Below are 24,842 nucleotides of genomic sequence, written 5' to 3'. Positions count from 1 at the left end.
TTACCAATGTAATTGGTCAGGTATGTGTAGCTGGATCCTTTTGTAGGTAAAAGACAACAGAATTTGTGAAATAGATCATCTCAGACAAGTTTAGTAACATGAGGAAAGGTATAAATTTTTCCTTTTCGTTTTACATGTAAAACATCTGCATCACATAAAGCACTTTGGTAATAATATAAAATTTAGGTAACAATGGAAAAGGACAAAAGGTGGAGTGGGTAGTTTGGAAAGTGTTGTGTATCTATTGTTAGTATTTAGTATCTCAAACGGAATCCAAACATACTCAAGACTTCATGTCATAAAAAAAAAAAACGATGTGTTTTTGTCCGAAGAGGAACGACGGCAAGGACCCAGCACTTGGGGGTAAGATGGAAGCATCTGCTCGCAGTCGCCCTGTCACTGCGGCTTACCAAATTAAAGTAAGTTATAAATGGTGGCCATATTTTGGGAAGCAGTTATAGCTACTATCATTTGCCTGCTAGATATCCAAAAAAGCAGTATTAACACATCAATCATTCCGTTCAAAGTATCTTTCTGCTTCTCTTTTTTTGCTCATTCAAATTCATTACATTCAAAACTTTGTTTCAAAGCAAATTGCTGGTACATTTTTTTCTGTAATGAAATTGCCTCGATTTACTTCTTTTTTAATCTTTTTTTTTCAAATAACTGCTATTTATTTCTTGAAAAGCCAAGCTTTCAATTTTGGTCCAAACTATAAGAAACAAAAGAAACATCTGTGCAAGATACTTATTTCCTTTGTTAACTTTCATTTTAGGTTTTAAACAAGGTAAGGAAGAAAGAAAACAAGCCTGAAATATACTTTCATGCTCTTTCTTGTAGTGGGTGGAAGTCTCATAAAATGGAAGAATTTAGAGGTGATATCTTTGCATGCATCCCACAGCTGCTATTTGCATGTCAGTGAAGTGTTTGTGTAAACAAATAAAACAGTAGCAGAGGTATTGGATGATGTGACTTGTATGGGACAGGGAATGCTTGAGATTTTGACTTGTGAAGACTATGCATTATACCTGGGTTGTGTGTGGTGGTTGAGATGGAGGGGTGGGGATGTGAAGGTAGCAGTGGCGTAGGAAGGTACTTTTGAGTGGGGGGGCTGAAGACTGATGGCCGGCCTGGGGGAGGGGTCTAAGGGGAGGGGATGTCCCCCTCCCCTTTGGAATTTTTTTGCATTTCCAGGTGGCCTCAGATGCAATTTGGTGCAATATAGCACACTTCAACACACACTCCATTTTGTAAAGAATTTTGCATTTTCACCTGGCCTTAGATGCAATTTGGTGCTTCAAATGAGATTTTTTTCTCATTTGGAAATGAAAAAGGGGTTTTCTGACTTGCGGAGCGGGGGGGGGGGGAACGATACTTCCGCCCCCCCATATTTTTCACTGGGGGGCTGGTGCCCCCCGGTTCCTACGCCCTTGGAAGGTAGGGTAGGGTTGGCATGTCTCAGGAGCAGAGATAAGTCTATTCAGTGATGTGTTTGTTTAACCAATAAACAGTTGCAGATGTAGTACAAGTGTCATCTTTCAGAATTAACATACAATGACATTAATTTACTTTTATATAGTCACACACCAGAGATTGATCATATCATTTGTGAAGTGCATTCATAGTTGTAATGCTTTCTGTGTCATGTTGTGATATTGTTGGAGCATGGCATCGATAAGTCTAGATATTAACTGTCATGCCGTCTGTATCTAATTCATTTTACATTGTTATATGATTATTATTGTTCATATCGTCATCTGTCACGACTGCCTCATCGGTCAATAGTTTGTGTATTTTTTTTTTATCTCTTTCGTGATATTTTTAAAGAAGATGTGTTTATTATAAACAATGATGGATTCATTGAAAGACAGCGTTAAAAACAATTGATTTTTAAAGAAAATTGGCTGTAACATACCTGCTTGGTGTAAAATAGATCTTATTGGATTGCATATTCATTAATTAATTAAGGGTACACGACCTTGTGTTCAGTTAGATTCTCGACCTCAATCAAGGCATATGTACACAGTGTACCAGGAAGTTTTGTCAGCTGCTCAGACCTGAGTCACCCAAAGTTTTGAATATGAGCATAAGGGGGGGGGGGCAGTATTGTAGTTTATCTTGTACGTGGAGTGGGTCCTTCCACTAAAATGAAACTTAATGGTGTAAATATGATGATTTCATAGAAATATATAGTTTAAAATGAGAAAAAAAGTTGGGAGAAGGATTGGAGGACTTCCAACACCCCCAACACCTTCCAAAGAGGTATAAGAATAGAAAAATGAAAACTGCCTTTACTGGGGTTTGAACCCTAAACATGGAGTTTGTCTTGCTCTTCAGGTACAGCACTAACCACTGCACCACTGTTGCTGTTGAGAAATAATGCTTGTTTCTAATATTTGAAGGTTCATAATGGAAGGAAAAAGATATAAGAACAGCAGAAGCAAACTGCCTACACTGGGGTTTGAACCCTAGACATGGAGTTTGTCTTGCTCTTCAAGTACAGAGCACTAACCACTGTGCCTCTGTAACTGTTGAGCAATAATGCTTGTTTCTAATATTTGAACCTAACAACTTGAGGAGACTTAAAAAAAAAATACAAAAAAAGCCACTTGGCTTTGTGATTCCTTGCCATATACTTTGCTCAAAATTTCAAATAAGTGAGGCAACTTTTCCAAGCGAAAAAGTAGTGAGAGATATTGGAAATTCTGGATGCGATTTGTGAGGAGAAGCAGGAAAGACTTCATCACACCAGGAGTTTCTCAATTGCTTTTTGTTGAGGTCAAAGGTCATCTGGGTCACCATCTGGGTCAAACTCTGGAAACCATTTAAACATGATACCGTAGAAATCAGGACATTTATATTATAATAGCTGTTTCTGGTGAATAAGCAGAAGTCAATTGCAATGAAGTAATCAAAACTTAAATGCATTCTAGTATTTAGTTCTACAGCTTTTTCATGTTGTAAGTCTGTAGCAATAATCAAAGTCATATATTGTAAATTGTAGAGTGTGCTCAAAGTATCCAAATGCCTGAATCAACTTGCATTTTTGTCACATTTTATGTTGATACAATATTTTATGTATATATATCATGATGTCTCCTGATGTTGTGTTCATTCTTTGGAGTTTCTCAACGATTGGAAGTTTCAATGTGTTAGATACATTTCCTTTATACATGCAAGTTGTAGCTGTGTATAGAGCTTCTAAGGTTTCCATTTCTTATATGTCCTATCATAGAAATCCTTTGGGATATCTGGGGCCAAAAACTGTGTTGAAGAAAGAAGCCATTTCTGAGGCAATTTGTTATCTCATAGCCTGCTTTCTATGGGTGTTAGCATGCCAATGGATTCTCCAATAATTCTCTTTTAATAACCTATCCCAAAAGTATGGAATGTGCACGAAAGTAGCAAAAACAGGTAGCAAGATCTCTTCCTATGTTGTATGTGCATGGGTAGAGAGGTAGCTTATAGTGGAATTAATACTTTGATGGTACCATGGTTACCCATCTACAGTGGTGGCACTAGCCAAGGCAATATCGGGGGGGGGGGCAACTAAGGGGCAAGGCATATTTTTGGGGACAAACCAATATAACACTGATATGGGGAAGAGGTCTAAGGGGAGGGTTTTCCTCACCTACAAGAAAAGTGACTTAGATGCAAACTGGTGCCATCATTTGATAATTGTTCACATTAATGCATTGGAAGCTGTTTCTAATACAAAGCATTAGCCTAGTTCTATATATTTTGGATAAGTGGCAGATTTTATGGGGGGAAACCGGGGGGCAAGGGGAAATCTGGGGAAAAGTTTAGCAAAATGAATTTAATAAGGCTACTTTAAGACATAAAAGAGTGATTTCAAGATCTGTTATCTATACCACGGGTAAGGTAGTGCAGGAACACAAGCTGAAGCAGGATGGTCCATAAACTATGGCACGCAACCCAAAAGTGGGTTGCCAGAATTTATGGTGGCTTGTGGGATTTTTCCAGACATATCAAAGATTTATTATGACAGCTTTTATTGCAATCTTTGCAAGATTAAGTTCTTTTTGTAACATTAAGTTCATAGCCCAAGCTAGCTTTGAGGTTGGGATCTGGTGGGTCATGGCCACATGGAAGAATCTGGTTGTGGGCAGTAAAGGTTTGCAGACTGCTGCTATAGAGTATGATGCTTGTTCAGTTCTGTGGTTTCTTTTCATTTTATTGTGTTTATGTTTTGTTTTAAAGGTTTTGTGATAATCACATGCTAATTATTTATGCTTTTTAAGTTTCATCGCCCCAAAAGTTTAATTCTCTGCTGGTTTCAAAATTCAACCAAGCTCCGAAATCATAAAAAAAAAAATTACAAAAAAAAAACATGTTTACATATGCTTATTATGTTCTTGAAAATGCTTTTTGTGAACAAGATATGCTTTGAGACTTATCGCAATTGGTCACACTAGTAATATTGATTTACCTTGTGGAAAAGTTAAAAAGAGAGTTTTAAATGAAATGATATTGGTTCGTAAGTAATGAAGCAGTCTATGTCTCCAAAAATTGGATGATATCTGATGGATATACAGTAACTCTGATGTTTATACTCATACCTCAATATATTGGTATCAGCTCAACAAGTTATTGTCATAGGAAAGGGAGAAAATAAGTGGACCTCACAAGTTTATTTCTTCTTTGAGATCTTTTGTTTTATTTGATCAAACCTGAAGGCTGCTCATCTCCTCAAGCACATCAATTCTTTTTTCCAACTAACTGCATTTTGCATTTAATTACAAAACATATGATACATATGTCATTTAACAACTTTTTCAAACATTTATATAACTTTCTCAGTTAGTTAGTTAGGTACCCAGAATAATCTGAGCCCACTGTTAAGGTTTTCCTCTTAGTATTTATAGATTTCTTTGTAGTTTTCAGATAGGTTAGATTATCTGCAAAGCAGTTTTCCAACTGGCTCACTTGAAATAATTGCTTTCAGCTCATTCTGATCATATCTCTTGTTTTGTTATAAAATAGATTTATTTTGAGAGAAATCTCACAGAGAGTGTTTTGAGATCAGAAGCAAAAAAGAAAGGTTATGTTAAAATAATAGTGCTTCAATGCAGAGTTGATCGTATCTTCTTCTTTAGCTGAACTCTTCAAATCTCCTTCAATTCTTAATAGGCAAAACTACTTTTGCAGCAGCAATTGAGAATGTGTTTTGAGAGAGAAAGAGAGAATGAGAGGGGGAGGGTGGGTGGAGGGAAATGGAGTGGGTGGGTGGAAGATGGGGATTGGATTGGATGAATTTTTAGTTATTAAACATTACATGACTTGCTGTTTAGAAGGTAACAGAAACTTTAAAAAATTAATAATAATAAAACCAAGATATTGCACAATGTTTTCAAAATAAATTAGGAAGCAAATTACCGTCTTGCAAAAGTCAGATCAATAATAGTTATCCATATAGTATTTGATCCTTATGAAAAATATAATAATCATAATAAATAATAATAATAATAAAAAAGTAACAATGTTTTTGCCTAAAGGTGGCATTCTGTACTTTATTTAACCAACGAGGCATACCTAGCCATTTAATAATCAAAGAAGAACAGATTGAAATACGTCCATTGATAGAAATCCCAACTTGAAATAAGTGAAATGTGTAGGAAAAGCTAGTCAAGATGTTGTTGCATTGGTGTGTTGGTATTCATTCTGTATTAAGCTATGAAAGTCAAAAAGTGAGTTATGTCCTACCTTTCTCAAAAATAATTTCAGTTATTTCGAAATATTGCTGATGTTTATACAGTATATCTACCACTATGAAAACAAAACATACCATTTGAGTTTGTTTTAAAAATGGCTTTTTAAAACCTGAGTTTTATTTTGATAAAAGGGAGCATTTTATTTTGAAAAGGAGGTACCAATTTTCTTTTAACCTTTCAGTTTCTGTTTTGATTGCAATTTTGTTTGTCTAAGGTCACACCTTTCCTGATATATGTCTTAAAATGAAAGACTAAAGAGACTTATTAACTCATTAACATAGGAAATTTTTCAAGAAACATTAATGAATATGAACACAAAAGATTCAATGTCCTTCCTTGGAACCTGTGTGGCATGTGACATCTTTAGCCAACATTGACATTTGTTTCCTTGTGTGTCACTTTTTTTCAAAATATCAAGTATTTTAAACACATGAAGTTTTGTGTTCTTCATAAAGTTCAGACAAACTTAGTCTCTTTTCTTTTATCAAGATGATAACAAGTATGATGGAAAAAGAAGAAAGAAAAAAAATCTACAGACTGATGTACAATGACTGTAGTGACATTTAGGTACTATGTAGTGCCCCTTAAAAGTGCCACAATTTGGTGCATAGCCCCTTTAGGTACTATGTAGTGCCCCTTAAAAGTGCCACAATTTGGTGCATAGCCCCTTTAGGTACTATGTAGTGCTCCTTAAAGTGCCACAATTTGGTGCATAGGGACCCTTAGGTACTATGTAGTGCCCCTTGTAAGTGCCACAATTTGGTGCATAGTGACCTTTAGGTACTATGTAGTGCCCCTTAAAAGTGCCACAATTTGGTGCATAGGGACCTTTAGGTACAATTAGTGCCCCTTAAAAGTGCCACAATTTAGTGCATAGGGACCTTTAGGGACTATGTTGTGCCCCTTAAAAGTGCCACAATTTGGTGCATAGTGACCTTTAGGTACTATGTTGTGCCCCTTAAAAGTGCCACAATTTGGTGCCCTATATACTCTCCAGTATAAGGTACTACCGAGATCAATTGTGGTATTTGCTATGCAGATTAATGCAAGTTTAATATTGTCAAGCAAGCCCTTGATGTACGCAGGAAAGTGAAGCATTTTGTGCAACTGTGCCCCAATCATTTATAGCGTATTTAAAACTGACTGTTGGAAACGATTTTATTTTGTTATTTTCAATTATAGGAAACATACATTTTGTCAACTTCAATGAAATAATTTGGAAAGACACTTCCTGGAAAATTTTAAATTGTAAGAGACAATAAACAATGCTTACGTCCTCAATCGTTCGTCTTTATCCTACTTTAATACTTACTACTTTGCCGGATGAGGAGACTTTATTCGTTAATGTCGAGTGTCCCTAATTTTTCACTTTCATTTCCTTTGCTACAGAGTTCTGTCGCTGAACTGATGAAGAACCTGCTTGCAAAAGACCCAAATTACATCAGGTGCATCAAGGTAAAGGTCAAAGGTCAATCTCACTCACCCACCCCCCCCCCCCCCCCAATGTACTGCTTATATACTTGTAGATACGGATAGAAAGGTGAATCTCTTGGGTTACTTATGTATATGTAGTTATTACTAGTATTAATGGTGTATTATGTATATTGTATTATATATATATATATATATATATATATATATATATATATATATATATATATATATATATATATATGTGTATATGTATATGTATATATATATATATATATATTTTAAAGAAAATCCATGTGTACTCCAAAAGAAATATTAGTAGACAAAAGCAGAGAAATAAGATGTGACTCATAATTGACATATAAGGAGTACTGTCTTAGAAAATATATATATATATTGGAATTTATGGTCCCCCTGGGACCTTTGTCAGCAATACTTGGTAATGGAATGAATCGGTTTTTTTTCTTCAAAAGTGACAATATGTTATAACTGTAGGCTGTAATCTCTTTGAATCATATTTTCAGCCAAACGAGTTGAAGAAAAGTAATGAGTTTGATGAGGCCTTGGTCAGACATCAAGCCAGATATCTTGGGTGAGTTAATATCAAGTCCAGATGTAGACTGATCGCATGTACTAACTGTTATTTCGAACCACTTCCGCTGGTAGGACGTAATTTTACAGTTGTGATGTCTACTACTGCAACAGGGAGTTAACGATCCAGCAACTAGTTACCTTGAGACGATAAAACTTTCCATGTTTTAGCTCAATTCTGATTTCTCCATCAGTCCTTTGGTTAATGCACTTTTTTAAAATTTTTCCAGGTGATATAAATCTTGGTTACTCTATAGTTTACCGGCAAATACTTTGGTTTCCTTTCATGCAGTTGATTCCAAGTCTTTCCGATGATACAAGGATATTAACCTCACCTCCGTTTTCTCTTTACTTCACCTCTATCATATAGATTGCTGGAAAACGTTCGGGTGAGACGAGCTGGTTTTGCTTTCCGACAGCTTTTCCCGTCATTCCTTACCAGATATAAGATGCTGTGTCCCAAGACTTGGCCTAACTGGGAAGGAGATTACATGGATGGCGTCAAAGAGCTTATGAAATATCTCAAGTTCAAACCAGATGAGTACGCTATCGGGAAATCAAAGATTTTCATCCGTGATCCAAGAACTGTAAGTAGTGCAGAGGCATAGAGGTGACTTGTCACCATGGCAACATATAAGTGAAGGCTCCGGTTGCAAACGTTGCTGATACAAGTACAAGGGCATACCTTGAAAATGACTTAAATGTCGAAGATAGTTCCAGGTTTGGGTATTTGGTTTCTCAGATTATACGCTATAATGTCATTTCCACTAAGGTTTAATGCTGAAAGGTGTACAGTGCAATAAAATTCAATTTAAAACCAGAATATATCATATTTTTCATTTATGTAGTCATGATGATAATGAAGCTAAAGATATCCTGCCATCTTATGTTAGGATTACTCTGCTTCTTCACATTACCTGTCAGCTCACAGGTTACAATCTTGTCTTGCTTTAGCCCTTTAGTACTACCCTCTCCCACAGTATAGCTTATGGCTACCCCCTTCCCCCTCCATTTTCTCATTCTACCACCCAAAATATCTGGAAGTGTTTATTCAGACTCTGGAGGGTGACAGGTTACCACTTCACACTAGACACAATAGAGCATTAGAGCATAAGTCATTAGGGACACAGGCAATTTCATCCCTTGAAATACCCAAACCAGGTTTAAAGTATTGGTATATTGTCAGGAAAGAAGCAAAGAATTGTAACTCTAGGCATTTTACCAACATTTCACCATGTTACTTGCTATCTTAGTGATCGTTTTGTTGTTGTCTGAGAATTACAGAGTAAATCCTTTCACAGCTGATATCAAGGGCTCTGATTAGCTATTGATAAATACTGTATTTCTTTTTCGTCCTTATTATTTCTAGTTTTCATTTTTTGACTGTTGTTTGACTCCAAGCTTTATAGATTGGATTTTGTTTGTTTGTAAAGTCTAACACAGACTTAACATTTTTAATGGAATGTGTCAAATGGACAGCTCTCACAAAAAAGGATACTTTGTAAATGAATTTTGAAAATTGTCCAGTACTTTACAGGCAATGATGCTCCAGAATATTCGACTAGTCAAAGGCATTTGAAACATATTTTATGGAAAGGAATTTTTAGTATTTCAATTTCTTCCTAAACCAGTCAAAATAAGATTCTAGTTATTTCATCTATTTTCTCTGATTGCAGTTGTTTGACTTGGAAGAGAGGCGAAAGAGGAACATGCACCAGTTGGCTACCTTGATTCAGAAGTGTTTCCGAGGTTTCTCTGCGGAGAAGAAGTACAAATTAATGAGAGCAAGCGCGATTCTCATTGAAGCCCGGTTTAGAGGATACACGGTAAGAATTTCCTTAACACATTTCCAAAAATAGAAAAGGCTCCATTACAAAAAATTACCTTTGAAACTAGTCTCAAAGTTTATGGTCTAGTAAGTTAATGGATAGATAAATTACTTATTATCAACATTGAAAATCAATTTTTTAAAGGATGAGTTGGATTTAAATCACCTTTGTAACACAGTTAGGCATTCATATATTAGAAGGAATTTGCATTTCCTTCTGCAAACGAACATACTTCCTCAGTATTTATCCTTCACAAAGAAGAATATTTTGTAATGATATTGGTGAACGAAGGTGTGAAGAATTGTTACAAATGGTCAGAAATGGGATTATTCTAATAGAAATTAATTCCAGCGTCAGGTGAAGATCCAGCTAAGTACCTATCAAAATATTACAATCATATGCTTCACCCAACATAACAAAAGACTACATGACTCATTCTTCTGGTTCATTTGGCTTTTGTCCAACCATAATTATTTTACTAGATGAAATAAATAAATAAGTTTAGTCAGACTAGTAGACCAATTTGAGATCTCAAACAGCTGTATACACATTGTGTGATAGCGTTACAATTTAATCTCATTGTAAATTCCCTCAAATGGTGTGTTTATTTACTGTATGGTGCAAATCCCAGGCCGAGCCACAGGGAAAGAAATAAAGAGGACAGTTCGTCTTTCTGTGCATCTGAAGTGTAGGCTAAATCGATTAATCATACCCAACTGTGCTCAAGATGCACTTTGTGAATTATGCAAATCAGATGTGAATAAACATAAATTAGGTAACTTAATCGCTTAAAGAGTTCAAGGTGTTGTAGTACAAACAGTTCATCGGAATAGGATTCACCTTGACTAAGGAATCAAAATGAAAATAATAATGCCCTACCATATGCCTTTGGGGGGGGGGGGTATGGAATAAAAATTAATAAGATTTGTTGTACTTGAGCAAAATAGTAACAATGTAACAATTAATACAACTTTTTCTTTTACTTTTTCTACATGAATATTTCAGAAAAGGCGTGATTTCTTGAAGATGAAGGAAGCCTCGACCACTATCACATGCCACTGGAGGGGCTACCAGGCACGAGAGGAGCTGAAGAAACTTAAACATCAAGCCCGGTGTGTATGGGCAGCAAACATCATCCACAAATACTACCGGGGATGGAAGGTACGTTTCAGAAATTAAGTAACTATTAGGTGGTTGGAAACAAAAATGAAGAGTATTAAATGTCATGTTTTTGGTTTTTATGATATACTTGCATAGATTTCACTAGACCACCATCTCAGTAGACTTGAAGTGAATCTTTACATACTGGTGATATAGTATAGTTGACTGTACTCACACTGGCTCTCATGGATTTAATGTACTTGTACTCAGAGCATATTGCAAATGTAGAGTAAATACTTACATTCTCATGTTTAGGGCATTGTGCTTGTACTCATCACTGAGGGCATTGTACTTGAATTGGTACTCATTACTTAGGGTTTGTACTTTTATTGAGAGCATTGTAATTTTACTACTATTCATTACTTATGGCATTGTACTTGTACTCATTACTGAGGGCATTGTACTTCAATTGGTACTCATAAACTCATTACTTAGGGTATTGTACGTGTACTGAGAGCATTGTACTTTTACTAGTACTCATAACTTATGGCATTGTAAGTGTACTCATTACTGAGGGCATTGTACTTGTATTTGTACTCATATTTGTACTCATATTTGTACTCTTTACTTAGGGTATTGTATTTGTACAGAAAGCATTGTACTTTCAGTGTACTCATTACGTAGGGCATTGTATTGTACTTTATAGGGCAATGTACATTGTACTTGTACCAAGAGGAAACTCACTTGTACTAATGCTGTTGTACTCCTACAATAAAAAAGTCTGCAACTCATGGAAGATTTACGCATGATGCGTTGTTTGAAAACTGAATAAATTGTTTCTTCCAGTTGTTCATATGTGTGTGTGTATCAAATTTGATGTCCTGTTGAATCACAACATCTCGTGCATCATTGAATAAACATTATGAAAGTCACCATTCAGATACTACCAGCTCCTATTCAGAGATAAGGCTCCTTGAGTGGAAGACACGAGTGGTGTGAGACCCTCACTTACTTTGAAATATTACAGGTTTGTTAATGTATTTCTTGTCTCTAGGTCAGGAGAGACTACAGGAAGATGTTCAAGGGCAACGCTGCACCAAAGATCATATCGTTTATGAGGAAGTTAGTGGTATGTATGTTAAGTATGCAGTGATATTCAGTATGTAAAAACACACACAATGCTTAAGGGAGAGAAGAAAGGCTGTAATGGTCTTTGCCTTCACTTCATTATGCAGAAGTAATAACGATTTGCTTATGTTTTGTGATAGATAGTGCCGTCAGCTTTCGTGTCATACTACCCTGACTGCCCTACCCTGTCACCCCTCTCCTTTCAATCATATAGCCTTATCCCCTCCCCTAGTACAAGGTATTGTGAAAAATAGGCAGAATATTTTGAGAAATAAGGATGGAGAAAGTATTCATATAGATTGCATCAACACATTTGTTATTACTCTAGTTTTCCTTTACACTTAAAAGTTAAATGATTACATAAAATAATGCAGCAAACAAACAAAGTTTGGAAATAAAATTCTGAGCACTATGGCTTTGTCTCTCCTACAGCATGTTCGTTACCTGGAGAGATTGAAGACACAACTGCCAAGCATGTCGCCCACCGATGGCAGCTGGCCTCCATCATCCTCACTACACACAGAAACTCATCAACAACTCAAGACCATCTTCATTAACTGGAGGGTGAGTTTAATCTTATTTTCTTGAACCAACATGGATGAAAAACAATTCATCAAATGCATGTTTGTCACTTTAGTCAAGGGAATAAAATGTAGACAATGGAAGAAAACTGTTACATTAATATCCATCTGTCACTAACATTATCTCATGACCACTTTTAAGTCGCTGCTTGTAGCCAGTTAACTGTATCTTATCTCATAGTAGCTTGGTTTGTCTTCAATTCACTTCCCTTTTGCTTCTCTATCTTGTAAAGGCCAAACGCTACCGGGATAAATTTGACGAAAGTGGCCGGAAGAGAATTGGAGAAAAGGTGACAACCAGCGACCTCTTCAAAGACAAGAAGAAAAATTATCCAGCAAGGTTTGTGAAGAGCGTAGTTAGTGGACAAATCAGGAGAGAAGAGGAGAGTGTGTGTGTGTGGAGGAGAAGGGAGGGGGGGCAGGGGAGAGGTAGAGGGGATGAGAGAGGTTGATGCGGAAGTTTAATTTATCACTCCACTATGGTTGAATTACACTTGTATATTGACAGGGTGTGTCTTTGCACTTTGTTAAAGGTAATTGGAGGTTACAGGGGCGTTGGAGCCGGTACGGCAGGTCCGGCGAACGCCGGACCAATATTCACGGCGCCAAAAAAAAAAAAAAAGGGTGTATTTTTCAATAATTTTCAATAATGATGACGGCAAGTAGGCTACATGTGACTACTCTGGCATGGCAGGGGTCTTGTTTTCAAGCTCGGGAAGTGCCATTTCCTGCAATCTGGGAGGCATTTTTTCAAATTTTTTTTAGTTTGACCTACCAAACGCCCCCCCGATAATAACGATAGATGGCCACACTCTGATCTGCCGTACCAATCCCAAAAAGCTTCCGACGCCCCTGGGTTAAGCGCTGTTTTGTTCAGTAGATGTTGTTGAATACAGTATATACATTAACTGAATTTCCACAATCAAGTTTTTGTAAGAATTCTCCCAGAATTGCAAACACAGAATTGTAATATACTAACATATGTATTGTCAATCAAGTGGTCTCCAAGCTAGGTTTTAATTTATCCAGAATTTCATCGCAAAATCAAAATGAGCAACTTGCTGTACAAGTGCAGAGATGTATAGCAGTTTTTGAATGCAGAAAGCAAAGTATTTTAGAAGAGACAAAATTCATAGCCTTCTCAACTGTTACGCAAACTTTGAAGAGCTGTTTTCCCTGCATGACATGCCGACCAATAGAATTAAAGTAAAACAAGTTGTGATGATGTACGGATTTTTGTTTGCTTGCAGCGTTACGGAGCCTTTCAGAGGAGACTACGTTCAACTCAGGAAAAATGCCAAATTCAAGAGCAAATTCAACAACTCGGGAGAGAAGAACTTTGCTTTTGCTGATGTGGTGAACAAGATCGACCGCAAGAACGGCAAATTTCGCCAGATGTTATTTTTGGTGACGCCGACGTCCATTCTTCTCATGGACCAGAAGACCTTGGAGAGTCGTAGCCAGATTGCCCTGAGTGACATCAAAGGGATCACAGTCAGTCCATACAGCGATTACTTCATTATACTCCATGTTAAAAAGGTAAACTAGTCATTTATGAGCAGTTTGAACAGTTTTATTTCTATTTTGATTGTACATGAAACCTTGTTGGTTGACCAACATGGCAGTTTGATTTATCTCAAAGAAAGCCTAAGAATTTCCATAACCCACCCCTATGACATGTATCTGCTATTTTCTGTTAGCTCTATGCCAGCAGATCAAGTAAAGTGTTTAGAATATACCAAAGAGAATTTTACATTACATAGATATCATAGAACTAGTAAATAAGTGTTCTTATCAAAGATGTATCTAGATGTAATGGCACTCTCTCTTTCATTTAAAGGGTTGTGTGAGAGAAACAAAGCTTTTGACATGAATACTGAATGTGTTGTACAAATGTAATAATACCCCGAAAAATATAAATATTAATTTTGAATTGGAAACATCCAATGTATCAGATATTCCTCAATCTAGGATGTAGATTTTCCAAATTTAGAATAAATTCGAGAACAGTTTATATTAACATTTACATTAATTAAATATTTTTCACAAGTCTAAGTATGATTCTCTGAAAAGACAAAAGTTTGGCCTGAAAGTCATCCTTCCGTTAAAGATGGCCTGGTCATTATTTTAAGTAGCATGGAGAGGAAAGGTGAACACTTCTAACTTGATGAAGAGACATTTTTTACCATCTTTTCTTTCTTTCTTTCGACAACAGGGCAAGGAGAGTAACAAGAAGGGAGACTTTGTAATAAACAGCAGCAAATTGTTTGAAATCATTACCATGTTACATCGGAACATAAAACAGAGTACTAACGAAGATATCGAAGTCAAAGTACTAGACAGGTAACCCGTGTTTGTTTGAGCGTTAATAAATACTTTAGATTTACTGGAGGACAGTAATACCCTTCAGTGACAGATGTTCTATATAACAATTACACTATTTCTTGCATTGTTAAAATATATCCATATCAAGGTACAAGCATTACAGGGGATGATTTCTCCTCACAGCAACACCCATTCACTCCCCCCCTCCCCCCCCCCCTTCAACTGAGATTTCCAAATTTTGTGTTGATCATTTATGTTATAATATCCCCATATACAAGAATGGATTGCACCTTCATATCATCAAATATTTATTGGGATTTTCACATGACACCATTTCAACTATTGATGACCTTACATTTTGTAAGTCCTTGCAGTGGATTGTTGAAATTGTATAATAATTGTACAGTGGGGGACAGCTCCCTGGAATATTCTTAAATGAAATTTGTAGTAGATGTTATAACGCACAAAGGGAAATTCCCTACTTTATCAGTAGCTTCTTGTCAAGAAGGTAATAGTTGTTATAATATCACAGATAATGTTCACTCAGCCTGCTCCCAAAATGCTACCTGTCAATTTGTTCTGCAAGTGAATAAGATGCTCTGAATATAGCTTACCATCAGCAAAAGAAGGAGTAATAAAAAGTTGACTTTCTGGTCACAATAAACAAAATATCATGTCTTGGTGTCTTGAAGATGACAGATACTATTGAGATGGGGTTTTGAAATGATAGTGTCTATTACTGCTGGCCAATAATCCCTTAAACTGAAAAATGTCTGCAGTTTAATAAATAATCTCTCTTTATTTAATTTATTTCACCTTTCTCCTCTCCTATACATCAAGGTTCAAGTTACAGTTTAACGGCAGTCAGATCCAAGGTACAGTAAGCACCCAACATGCAGATAAATCTAACCCTGACCCTAAGGTGAAAAGGAAAGGTAACCACTTTGACATCTTAGCCTGAGAGATTGAATCCTCCGACCATCTCAACCGCATCGTACTGGCCAGTCGAAACAATTACGAGCAGGTTTTTAGTTCAGGAACAGTGATCGTAGAATGTCCAATGTATGCAGACCTTTAGATTGATTTATCATTTTCTGTAATAATAATAGTAATAATTTTGTGGCTTATTTAATTCCTGTGTTTCTACGTATTTGTATAACAGTCGGTACTGTAAATGAAAATACCGACACACAGCAATCTGTTGCAGCAATAGCATTTTCCAACAAAGTTAATCTTCAATCGTGACAAAGTTAATAAATGATGCATTTCAGGAAAAAAAAAGAAAAAATTTGACCTAAAACCTTCAGATCGATCATTGAGAGTAGAAACAACTTTGATCTATTAATCATGCTAAGGTTCTAAAAATTTTGCTACTAAAAAGTCAATGAAAACACATGTGCTCAAATTTTGTATATTTATTAATATTTAAAATTGGTATCATGAATTATGTAAAGTTTGAGTACCCATGTATAAATACTAACTTTGTATAGTGTGGAGGCATATGTATGTCAAGTTTTGTTGAAAGGATCTATGCTGCAGTGTTTGTTGGGTCATTTAAAGTTTTGATGGAGAGGTATCAATTTAAAGTGAGTAAACTGTTCGTGGTACGTGTACTAATATACTGAACAGAATATGAATGGTGAAACAGAATAGAATTCAATAAGTTGATGCTAACAAGAGAGGTCTCACATGTCTCTATCTCTGTGGTATGGTTCACACAGATCCATCCCTGTGATGGTATTCACATAAATGTGATGTTCTCACAGATCATGTATCTCTAACACGCTTCACACAGATTGTCTAACATGGTTCATATCAATGTCACATAGATAACATTGTGATTGACATGAATATGGTGTGGTATGACATCGCTGAGGTTCACATGGGTGGAAATGTATGATAGTGGGTCACAGGGATTTGGTGCAAATGGATCTGTCTGTGATGTGGTTCACAAGGATCAGTTGCAGTAATTTGATCGATGTTGATCTTGAAATCAGTGGAGCAAGATTCTTGAGCAGAATCGGTGTCTTTAAAAGATATTTCAGTCATATACTCTTCAATTTAGTTTGTTTATATTAATACTAAATACCCTTATGGTCCAGGAAAGTTTATAGTCCAGAAAAGACTGCATTAACTCCATCTTTAGCGAGATCAAATTTAGATTTATTACATTTTGTTTGTTTGTTTGTTTGTGACTTATTGTTTGTATTAATGAACCAACCACTAACTAAGGTAACTCTGAATATATATTTTGAGGACTTTATCCAATATTCACTAATTAAATTATGTTGAAATTCATTAAAGTGGAAGGTGTCATGCTCATTTTGAAAGCCATCAGGACTATGTTCACAGTACTTCAACAGAACCTAACTTGTCAAGGAATTCTGATTTCTCTATTGTGTATGTAATGTCACAATTTCTTAATCATGTGAAATAGCCAATGTGCCTCTATAGTTGTGTGCCATGACTGTTTTTTCTACTTACCCCAAAGTGTAGCATTTACCTCACTCATTCACATCAGGTGCTTTACCACTTGCTAGTTAGCATGTGATGTCTCTCTTACAAAGATATTCATCTCTGTGAGAAACTATCACATTTTTGCTTGTTTCCATGGAGTTTGCACTTATTGCAAAGCATCACTGATTTGATTTCAAATATTTTCAAAGATGTGTTCAATAATGGGGTTTATGAATATTCATTACCATCCTTTTTCCCCTTTCATCTTTTTCTTCCTTGTAGTACCCAGTTATGCTCTTGTTTTTCTTTGCTGGTCTGCTTATAAGCAACAACTCAAATCATGATAAAAAACTCACGAATTGTAATTTAAAGGTATGTCCCATGTTTTTTTTTAAGTTATCATAGATGCACCAAAGGGTGAACAGAACATTATTAATATTGCAAACGTCTTGACTGATATTGTAAGTTATAATATATGTAAAACAGTAGGTCCTGAACAGTTCTTTGTTGACAGGGGTTTAATTGTCAGAGGTTGGTAAGTAAAGCAAATCTCAAAATGCTGTGCAGGGCTCCCAGTCAGTTTTACAGTGCTATTGTTTTCAAACAGGTTCGGTGTGGCCAGTGGCAGCAATTTCAGACACCTGTCCCTCCCCCCCCCTCCCCAAATAGAACCCCTCAAACCTGGGTCCCTGTTTAGTAGCTTTCACAGTTTCACCTACCAAAGAATGGTTAATTTGAAATATCTTTGCCCATCTGAATTATTACAAATAGTACCACGAGAGAATTTTCATGAAATTTAAATTGCATCCATACATGGAAGTCTCAGTTCTCTTTCTAGAATGTTAGTTCATTAATCACAACACTGACAGATGAGAAGTTATTTGACCAAATGTAATTTACTCATTTTCATTTCTCAACTCATTATTATTATTATATTTTTGGAGAAATGTTCTTGTTTTGCTGATAAGTTCAACAACTCCAGCTGTCCTTTCTTCTAAAGTGGAAAGTCTTTCATCCAAAGTTCTGCTTTCCTTTTATTATAGTATGGTGTGTATTGGTGATGGTATTAAAGGCCTATCTTTTGAAGCAAAAAAACTAGTTTAAAGGCCGACCTGGCTGGCTTTTACTATTTATGATATTCTCTGTGTCTTTCACTATGAATGAATGTACTTACCTAGCATTACAATGTTGTTGATTATGTTAATAGGACAGTGGATAAACAAGTGTTGATGCAAATTAAGATGTCATATCAAAAGTGAAACACAGTGACACACAGTTCTTTAATGAAATATGGTTTCATAATGATGCCTTAACAGAACCTGTGTTTAATTGTCACATCATGGAAGCAGGATGAGTTTACATGGATTATTCATGTTAGGAATTTCTTCATGGAAGTGCACACAGATGGTTATCTGCACAACTGTTACCAATTATTTCTAATACCTGATGTATTCTCTCCCCCCCCCCCCCCCCTACACCCCCTTTTCTTGTTTGCTTCTCCAGTGCTGTACTTTTCCAAAAGTCCTACAAATAGATGTATATAAAAGGAAGAAAAAGAGAAAACATTTTTGTGTACTAAAATTGCCCGACAAAAAAGACTCAAAAGAGAATAATTAAGAGATTGTGATACTAATGATATTTGCAATGTAAAAGGCAGTGTTTGTATGAAAATTTAAATAAAAATGTAACCAAAAGTGCCATGATATACTTTTATTGATATTTATTCCCAAATGTATAATTTTTTATTCAAAGGTGTACTTCACTTTTCATAATTTCTGGTATCATTTACAAGAGGCCATCCTTACATATATTTTGATGAATGTTCAAGTCTCCAAAGTACATATCTGCAACATCAATACTTTCTATGAACAAAGGTTAGGCAGTTTGGCAGATACATGGTGCTACGTAATTGCGCATTGGAAAGTCATGTGTCTTTGCAGTATGAAATTTAAACTTTTTCCACCAAAAGTAAGTGTTGAACCAAGTAAAACATGTCGCAGAATCATAAATAAGCAGCTAGGCCTACTGTAATGTCCAATTTGGGCCAAAAATTAAATTTCTCAAATTCCTGTCAGGATACGTATAACGGATACCTCTCCACCAGTTAACGCTTCTGTCGAGACAAATGTGACATTCAATGAAGCTTTAGTCATTAAAATCCGATATGGAATGACGTCAAGATATGGTTGTTAAATTTCATTTTTCCACCAAAATATCACACCTGGGAACGAATCAAAATGGCGCAGCACACCGCAGGTACATTTTTGGGAAGAATTAAAAAGTCGTGATTTTGGCCAAAATCGAACAAAATCACAAGGGTATATATATAGCCTTACAAAATTGAAGATCACTATTGTTCTTGGTGCCTGCAAAGGTCACCAAAGGTCAGTTAGATGCCAAAAACCAATATATTAAAAACAGCAATAACTCCCATTGACAGTTTCCGACATGGTTGATATTTTGGGAGTAGTTGTGAATGGGGTAAGGGATCGTTTCCAAACATAATGGTAATGTGATCGAAGGTCAACAAAGGTCAATTAATGATAAAAAACTAGTATTTTGCGATAACTGGAGAACCAAATGTCTGTTAGGGTTGGGAACTGCTTCAATGTAATCCAATTAAATAGTTTCCTTGTTTCTACTCGTAACCTGGCTTGGGTCTCTAGTTACCTTGGTAACGATTCCCATGCTAGCAACGCTACCACTGAAACCTGTCATTTCTGCTGGCGGGCAGAAGGAACTGGACTTTTGAATCACTAGCATGGACACGAGAGTGAATAAAAATAGGCGAATTCAGAGTTACGAGTGCGCATGTCCGATTCTCACTTGTCAGGTCAACTGAGAATGGAATCCTCGGAAAACGTAAGCAATGACAGCTTTTCATAACGATAATCGCACTAAGCATGGGTTACTGCGACATTCGGAATTTATTTCAAGTGCATATTTTGGTGAGTTTACGACTTAAAAAACGTGTATAAATAGACTGAAACTACTTCATAATAATGTTGAATATAAGGGAACAGATCCATATAGCACGTGAAATATAGTTAGTCTGATATACGAACGGAAAAAGAAGAGTACTGTGTGTGTGACTGTATCCTTCGTATGGGTTACGCGACTATTCGTGGTTACGGGTGTCTTAATGCTTCGCGGAAGTTCTAACTGGTAATTTTCGGAAATGAATTTAAAATATAGCATGGAACAAACTATCTTGCCCTTTTGTTTGTCATTATGAGCCTGAACTGTTTTTATAGAGAATATCGTAAGCATCTCGAGTCTAAAATACTGACAGTGACACTGACAGAACTGTAGATCTAAATAGGCCTACATAACCCTATCCTCATACTCGTTGCTTTTACGTCCATCAACGAACACTGCATAGTAGAGGCATTGATATCTTTTAGTTGGTTTTTCATGTTAAGAAATATTAGTTCTCTTCATTTTATGTGAGATTGAAAATAAGCTTAGTCTTATTTTTGGCATATTCCTACTACTTATAGGGTGGGTTCAATTTGTTCAAACAGAGAAAAAAAGAAGATATTTATTTTATTTGGGGAAGAACATTATAAAAAATAGTAGTGGGTGGGGGAATTTCCAGGGGTTATTCCAAGGAATATTATTAATACGCTGCGATGGTGTACACTCTGCCTTTAGAAAGCACAACCTTGACTCGGCAGAAATGGCATTGTAAAAAATTTCCCGAGCCACCCAGACTCCAAATAGAAAAAATAAAATAACATTGAAGATTTGTTCTTTTGGAGAACAGGCGAGTGCATTCCAAAAAATACTTGTGCGCATAGGTTTTCTTGTTTCTGGAGAGCTCAGTATTGTACGTATATTGTTAGGTACAGTATTTGAAATGCTGAGTTCTCCAGATACCTCAGTATTGTAAATATTGTCGAGTACAGTAGTTGAAATGCTCAGGTGTCAGTATATATCAGTAGTATGGACATCAGAGTGAGACAATTAAACAAAACGGATTCGTTCTTTTGGAGAACAGGTGAGTACATTCAAATAATACTTGTGCGTATAGGTTTTCTTGTTTCTACTCATAACCTGGCTTGGGTCTCTAGTTACCTTGGTAACGATTCCCAGGCTAGCAACGCTACCACTGGGACCTGGCATTGCTGCTGGAGGGCAGAAGGAACTGGACTTTTGAATCACTAGTATGGACACCAGAGTGATAAAAATAAAAAAATCGGATTTGTTCTTTTGGAGAACAGGCGTGTACATTCAAAAGATACTTGTGCGCAAAGGTTTTCTTGTTTCTGGAGAGCTCAGTATTGTACTTATATTGTTGGGTACAGTATTTGAATACTGAGGTCTCCAGATACCTCAGTATTGAAAGGATATTGTCGAGTACATTTATTGAAAGGTTTAGTTCTCCGTATATTCATCATTATATTCATCATTATAGATCTCTGTATATTCATCTTGTGGAGTGTTAGCTCAGTGGTTAACACCGGTGCCTTTCAATCATAAGGTCCCCGGTTCGAGTCACTCCCAAATTATTGTATGTCGTCCAGTTACAGAGTTGTTGACAATTAACAATTCATAATCATGGACGTTAAATATGAATGTGAGAGACTGACTTCGGTCAGCTTGCGGCTTTGATAAGCCAATTAGGCTTCTTCCCAAGTTCCTGCTTGCATGAGGATCTAATATACCTACCTACCTACCTACCTACCTACCTACCTACCTACCTACCTACCTACCTACCTACCTACCTACCTACCTACCTACCTACCTACCTACCTACCTACCTACCTACCTACCTACCTACCTACCTACCTACCTACCTACCTACCTACCTACCTACCTACCTACCTACCTACCTACCTACCTACCTACCTACCTACCTACCTACCTACCTACCTACCTACCTACCTACCTACCTACCTACCTACCTACCTACCTACCTACCTACCTACCTACCTACCTACCTACCTACCTACCTACCTACCTACCTACCTACCTACCTACCTACCTACCTACCTACCTACCTACCTACCTACCTACCTACCTACCTACCTACCTACCTACCTACCTACCTACCTACCTACCTACCTACCTACCTACCTACCTACCTACCTACCTACCTACCTACCTACCTACCTACCTACCTACCTACCTACCTACCTACCTACCTACCTACCTACCTACCTACCTACATGCTGCTGGAGGGCAGAAGGAACTGGACTTTTGAATCACTAGTATGGACACCAGAGTGATGAAAAAAAAAAACGGATTTGTTCTTTTGGAGAACAGGCGAGTTTTTTCCAAAAATACTTGTGCGCATAGGTTTTCTTGTTTCTGGAGAGCTCAGTATTGTACGTATATTGTTTGGTACAGTATTTGAAATGCTGAGGTCTCCAGATACCTCAGTATTGCAAGGATATTGTCGAGTACAGCAATTGAAATGCTCAGGTCACCGTATATATCATTAGTATGGACACCAGAGTGATACAAAACAAAACGGATTTGTTCTTTCGGAGAACAGGTGAGTACATTCAAATAATGCTTGTGCGCATACGTTTTCTTGTTTCTTGCTGGAGGGCAGAAGGAACTGGACTTTGAATCACTAGAATGGACACCAGAGTGATTAGAAAAAAAATCGGATTTGTTCTTTTGGAGAACAGGCAAGTACATTCCAAAAATACTTGTGCGCATAGGTTTTCTTGTTTCTGGAGAGCTCAGTATTGTACGTATATTATTGGGTACAGTATTTGAAATGCTGAGGTCTCCAGATACCTCAGTATTGTAAGGATATTGTCGAGTATAGTTATTGAAATGCTCAGGTCTCCGTAAATCAGTAGTATGGACACCAGAGTGATAAAAATAAAAAAATCGGATTTGTTCTTTTGGAGAACAGGAGAGTTCATTCAGTAGTATGGACACCCGCTACCACTGGGACCTTGCATTGCTGCTGGAGGGCAGAAGGAACTGGACTTTTGAATCACTTGTACGGACACCAGAGTGATAAAAATAAAAAAAATCGGATTTGTTCTTTTGGAGAACAGGCGTGTACATTCAAAAAATACTTGTGCGTATAGGTTTTCTTGTTTCTACTCGTAACCTGGCTTGGGTCTCTAGTTACCTTGGTAACGATTCCCAGGCTAGCAACGCTACCACTGGTACCTGGCATTGTCGAGTACAGAATTGAAAGGTTTAGTTCTCCGTATATTCATCATTATATTCATCATTATATTCATCATTATAGTTCTTGTGGAGTGTTAGCTCAGTGGTTAACACCGGTGCCTTTCAATCATAAGGTCCCCGGTTCGAGTCACTCCCAAATTATTGTATGTCGTCCAGTTACAGAGTTGTTGACAATTAACAATTCATAATCATGGACGCTAAATATGAATGTGAGAGACTGACTTCGGTCAGCTTGCGGCTTTGATAAGCCAATTAGGCTTCTTCCCACGTTCCTGCTTGCAGGAGGATCTAATATACATACATACACACATACATACATACATACATACATACATACATACATACATACATACATACATACATACATACATACACGCATACATACATACATACACACATACATACATACATACATGTGCATACATGCATACATGCATACATGCATACATGCATACACGCATACACGCATACACACACACACACACATACATACATACATACATACATACATACATACACACATACATACATACATACATACATACACGCATACATACATACATGCTGCTGGAGGGCAGAAGGAACTGGACTTTTGAATCACTAGTATGGACACCAGAGTGATAAAAAAAAAACGGATTTGTTCTTTTGGAGAACAGGCGAGTTTTTTTCCAAAAATACTTGTGCGCATAGGTTTTCTTGTTTCTACTCGTAACCTGGCTTGGGCTTGGGTCTCTAGTTACCTTGGTAACGATCCCCAGGCTAGCAACGCTACCACTGGGACCTGGCATTGCTGCTGGAGGGCAGAAGGAACTGGACTTTGAATCACTAGAATGGACACCAGAGTGATAAAAAAACAATCGGATTTGTTCTTTTGGAGAACTGGCGAGTTAATTCCAAAAATACTTGTGCGCATAGGTTTTCTTGTTTCTGGAGAGCTCAGTATTGTACGTATATTGTTAGGTACAGTATTTGAAATGCTGAGGTCTCCAGATACCTCAGTATTGTAAGGATATTGTCGAGTACAGTTATTGAAATGCTCAGGTCTCCGTACATCAGTAGTATGGACACACGCTACCACTGGGACCTTGCATTGCTGCTGGAGGGCAGAAGGAACTGGACTTTTGAATCACTTGTACGGACACCAGAGTGATAAAAATAAAAAAAATCGGATTTGTTCTTTTGGAGAACAGGCGTGTACATTCAAAAAATACTTGTGCGTATAGGTTTTCTTGTTTCTACTCGTAACCTGGCTTGGGTCTCTAGTTACCTTGGTAACGATTCCCAGGCTAGCAACGCTACCACTGGTACCTGGCATTGTCGAGTACAGAATTGAAAGGTTTAGTTCTCCGTATATTCATCATTATATTCATCATTATATTCATCATTATAGTTCTCCGTATATTCATCTTGTGGAGTGTTAGCTCAGTGGTTAACACCGGTGCCTTTCAATCATAAGGTCCCCGGTTCGAGTCACTCCCAAATTATTGTATGTCGTCCAGTTACAGAGT

At 36.9% G+C, this 24,842-nt stretch overlaps 1 protein-coding gene and 1 long non-coding RNA gene across 6 annotated transcripts in view; both read left to right on the top strand.

Annotated features, from left to right (window-relative positions):
• Positions 1–18,878, top strand: part of LOC139966569 (unconventional myosin-Ib-like) — a 79,126-nt gene extending 60,248 nt beyond the window's left edge. For 3 of the 5 annotated variants that reach the window (XM_071969740.1, XM_071969738.1, XM_071969739.1), the window contains 12 exons: positions 333–419; positions 7,122–7,187; positions 7,688–7,755; positions 8,125–8,341; positions 9,431–9,580; positions 10,589–10,744; positions 11,739–11,813; positions 12,245–12,376; positions 12,627–12,733; positions 13,644–13,932; positions 14,609–14,736; positions 15,559–18,878. In XM_071969740.1, coding sequence (XP_071825841.1) covers positions 333–419; positions 7,122–7,187; positions 7,688–7,755; positions 8,125–8,341; positions 9,431–9,580; positions 10,589–10,744; positions 11,739–11,813; positions 12,245–12,376; positions 12,627–12,733; positions 13,644–13,932; positions 14,609–14,736; positions 15,559–15,679 — 1,596 coding nt within the window. In that variant the 3' untranslated portion in view covers positions 15,680–18,878. The remainder of the gene's footprint in view (positions 1–332; positions 420–7,121; positions 7,188–7,687; positions 7,756–8,124; positions 8,342–9,430; positions 9,581–10,588; positions 10,745–11,738; positions 11,814–12,244; positions 12,377–12,626; positions 12,734–13,643; positions 13,933–14,608; positions 14,737–15,558) is intronic. The other 2 variants (XM_071969741.1, XM_071969742.1) reach the window with 1 other exon arrangement.
• A 3,362-nt stretch (positions 18,879–22,240) lies between these two features.
• Positions 22,241–24,842, top strand: part of LOC139966570 (uncharacterized) — a 9,236-nt gene continuing 6,634 nt past the window's right edge. Inside the window, exons 1-2 of the long non-coding RNA XR_011792704.1 lie at positions 22,241–22,708; positions 24,025–24,842. The exon at positions 24,025–24,842 is cut by the window's right edge and continues 6,634 nt beyond it. This is a non-coding gene — a long non-coding RNA (uncharacterized lncRNA). The remainder of the gene's footprint in view (positions 22,709–24,024) is intronic.

The sequence above is a fragment of the Apostichopus japonicus genome, chromosome 4 (genome assembly GCF_037975245.1).
Source record: "Apostichopus japonicus isolate 1M-3 chromosome 4, ASM3797524v1, whole genome shotgun sequence".
Lineage (NCBI taxonomy): Eukaryota > Metazoa > Echinodermata > Holothuroidea > Aspidochirotida > Stichopodidae > Apostichopus > Apostichopus japonicus.
The sequence above is the reverse complement of the archived record's forward strand: the minus strand, read 5'-3'. Positions and strand labels throughout refer to the sequence as shown.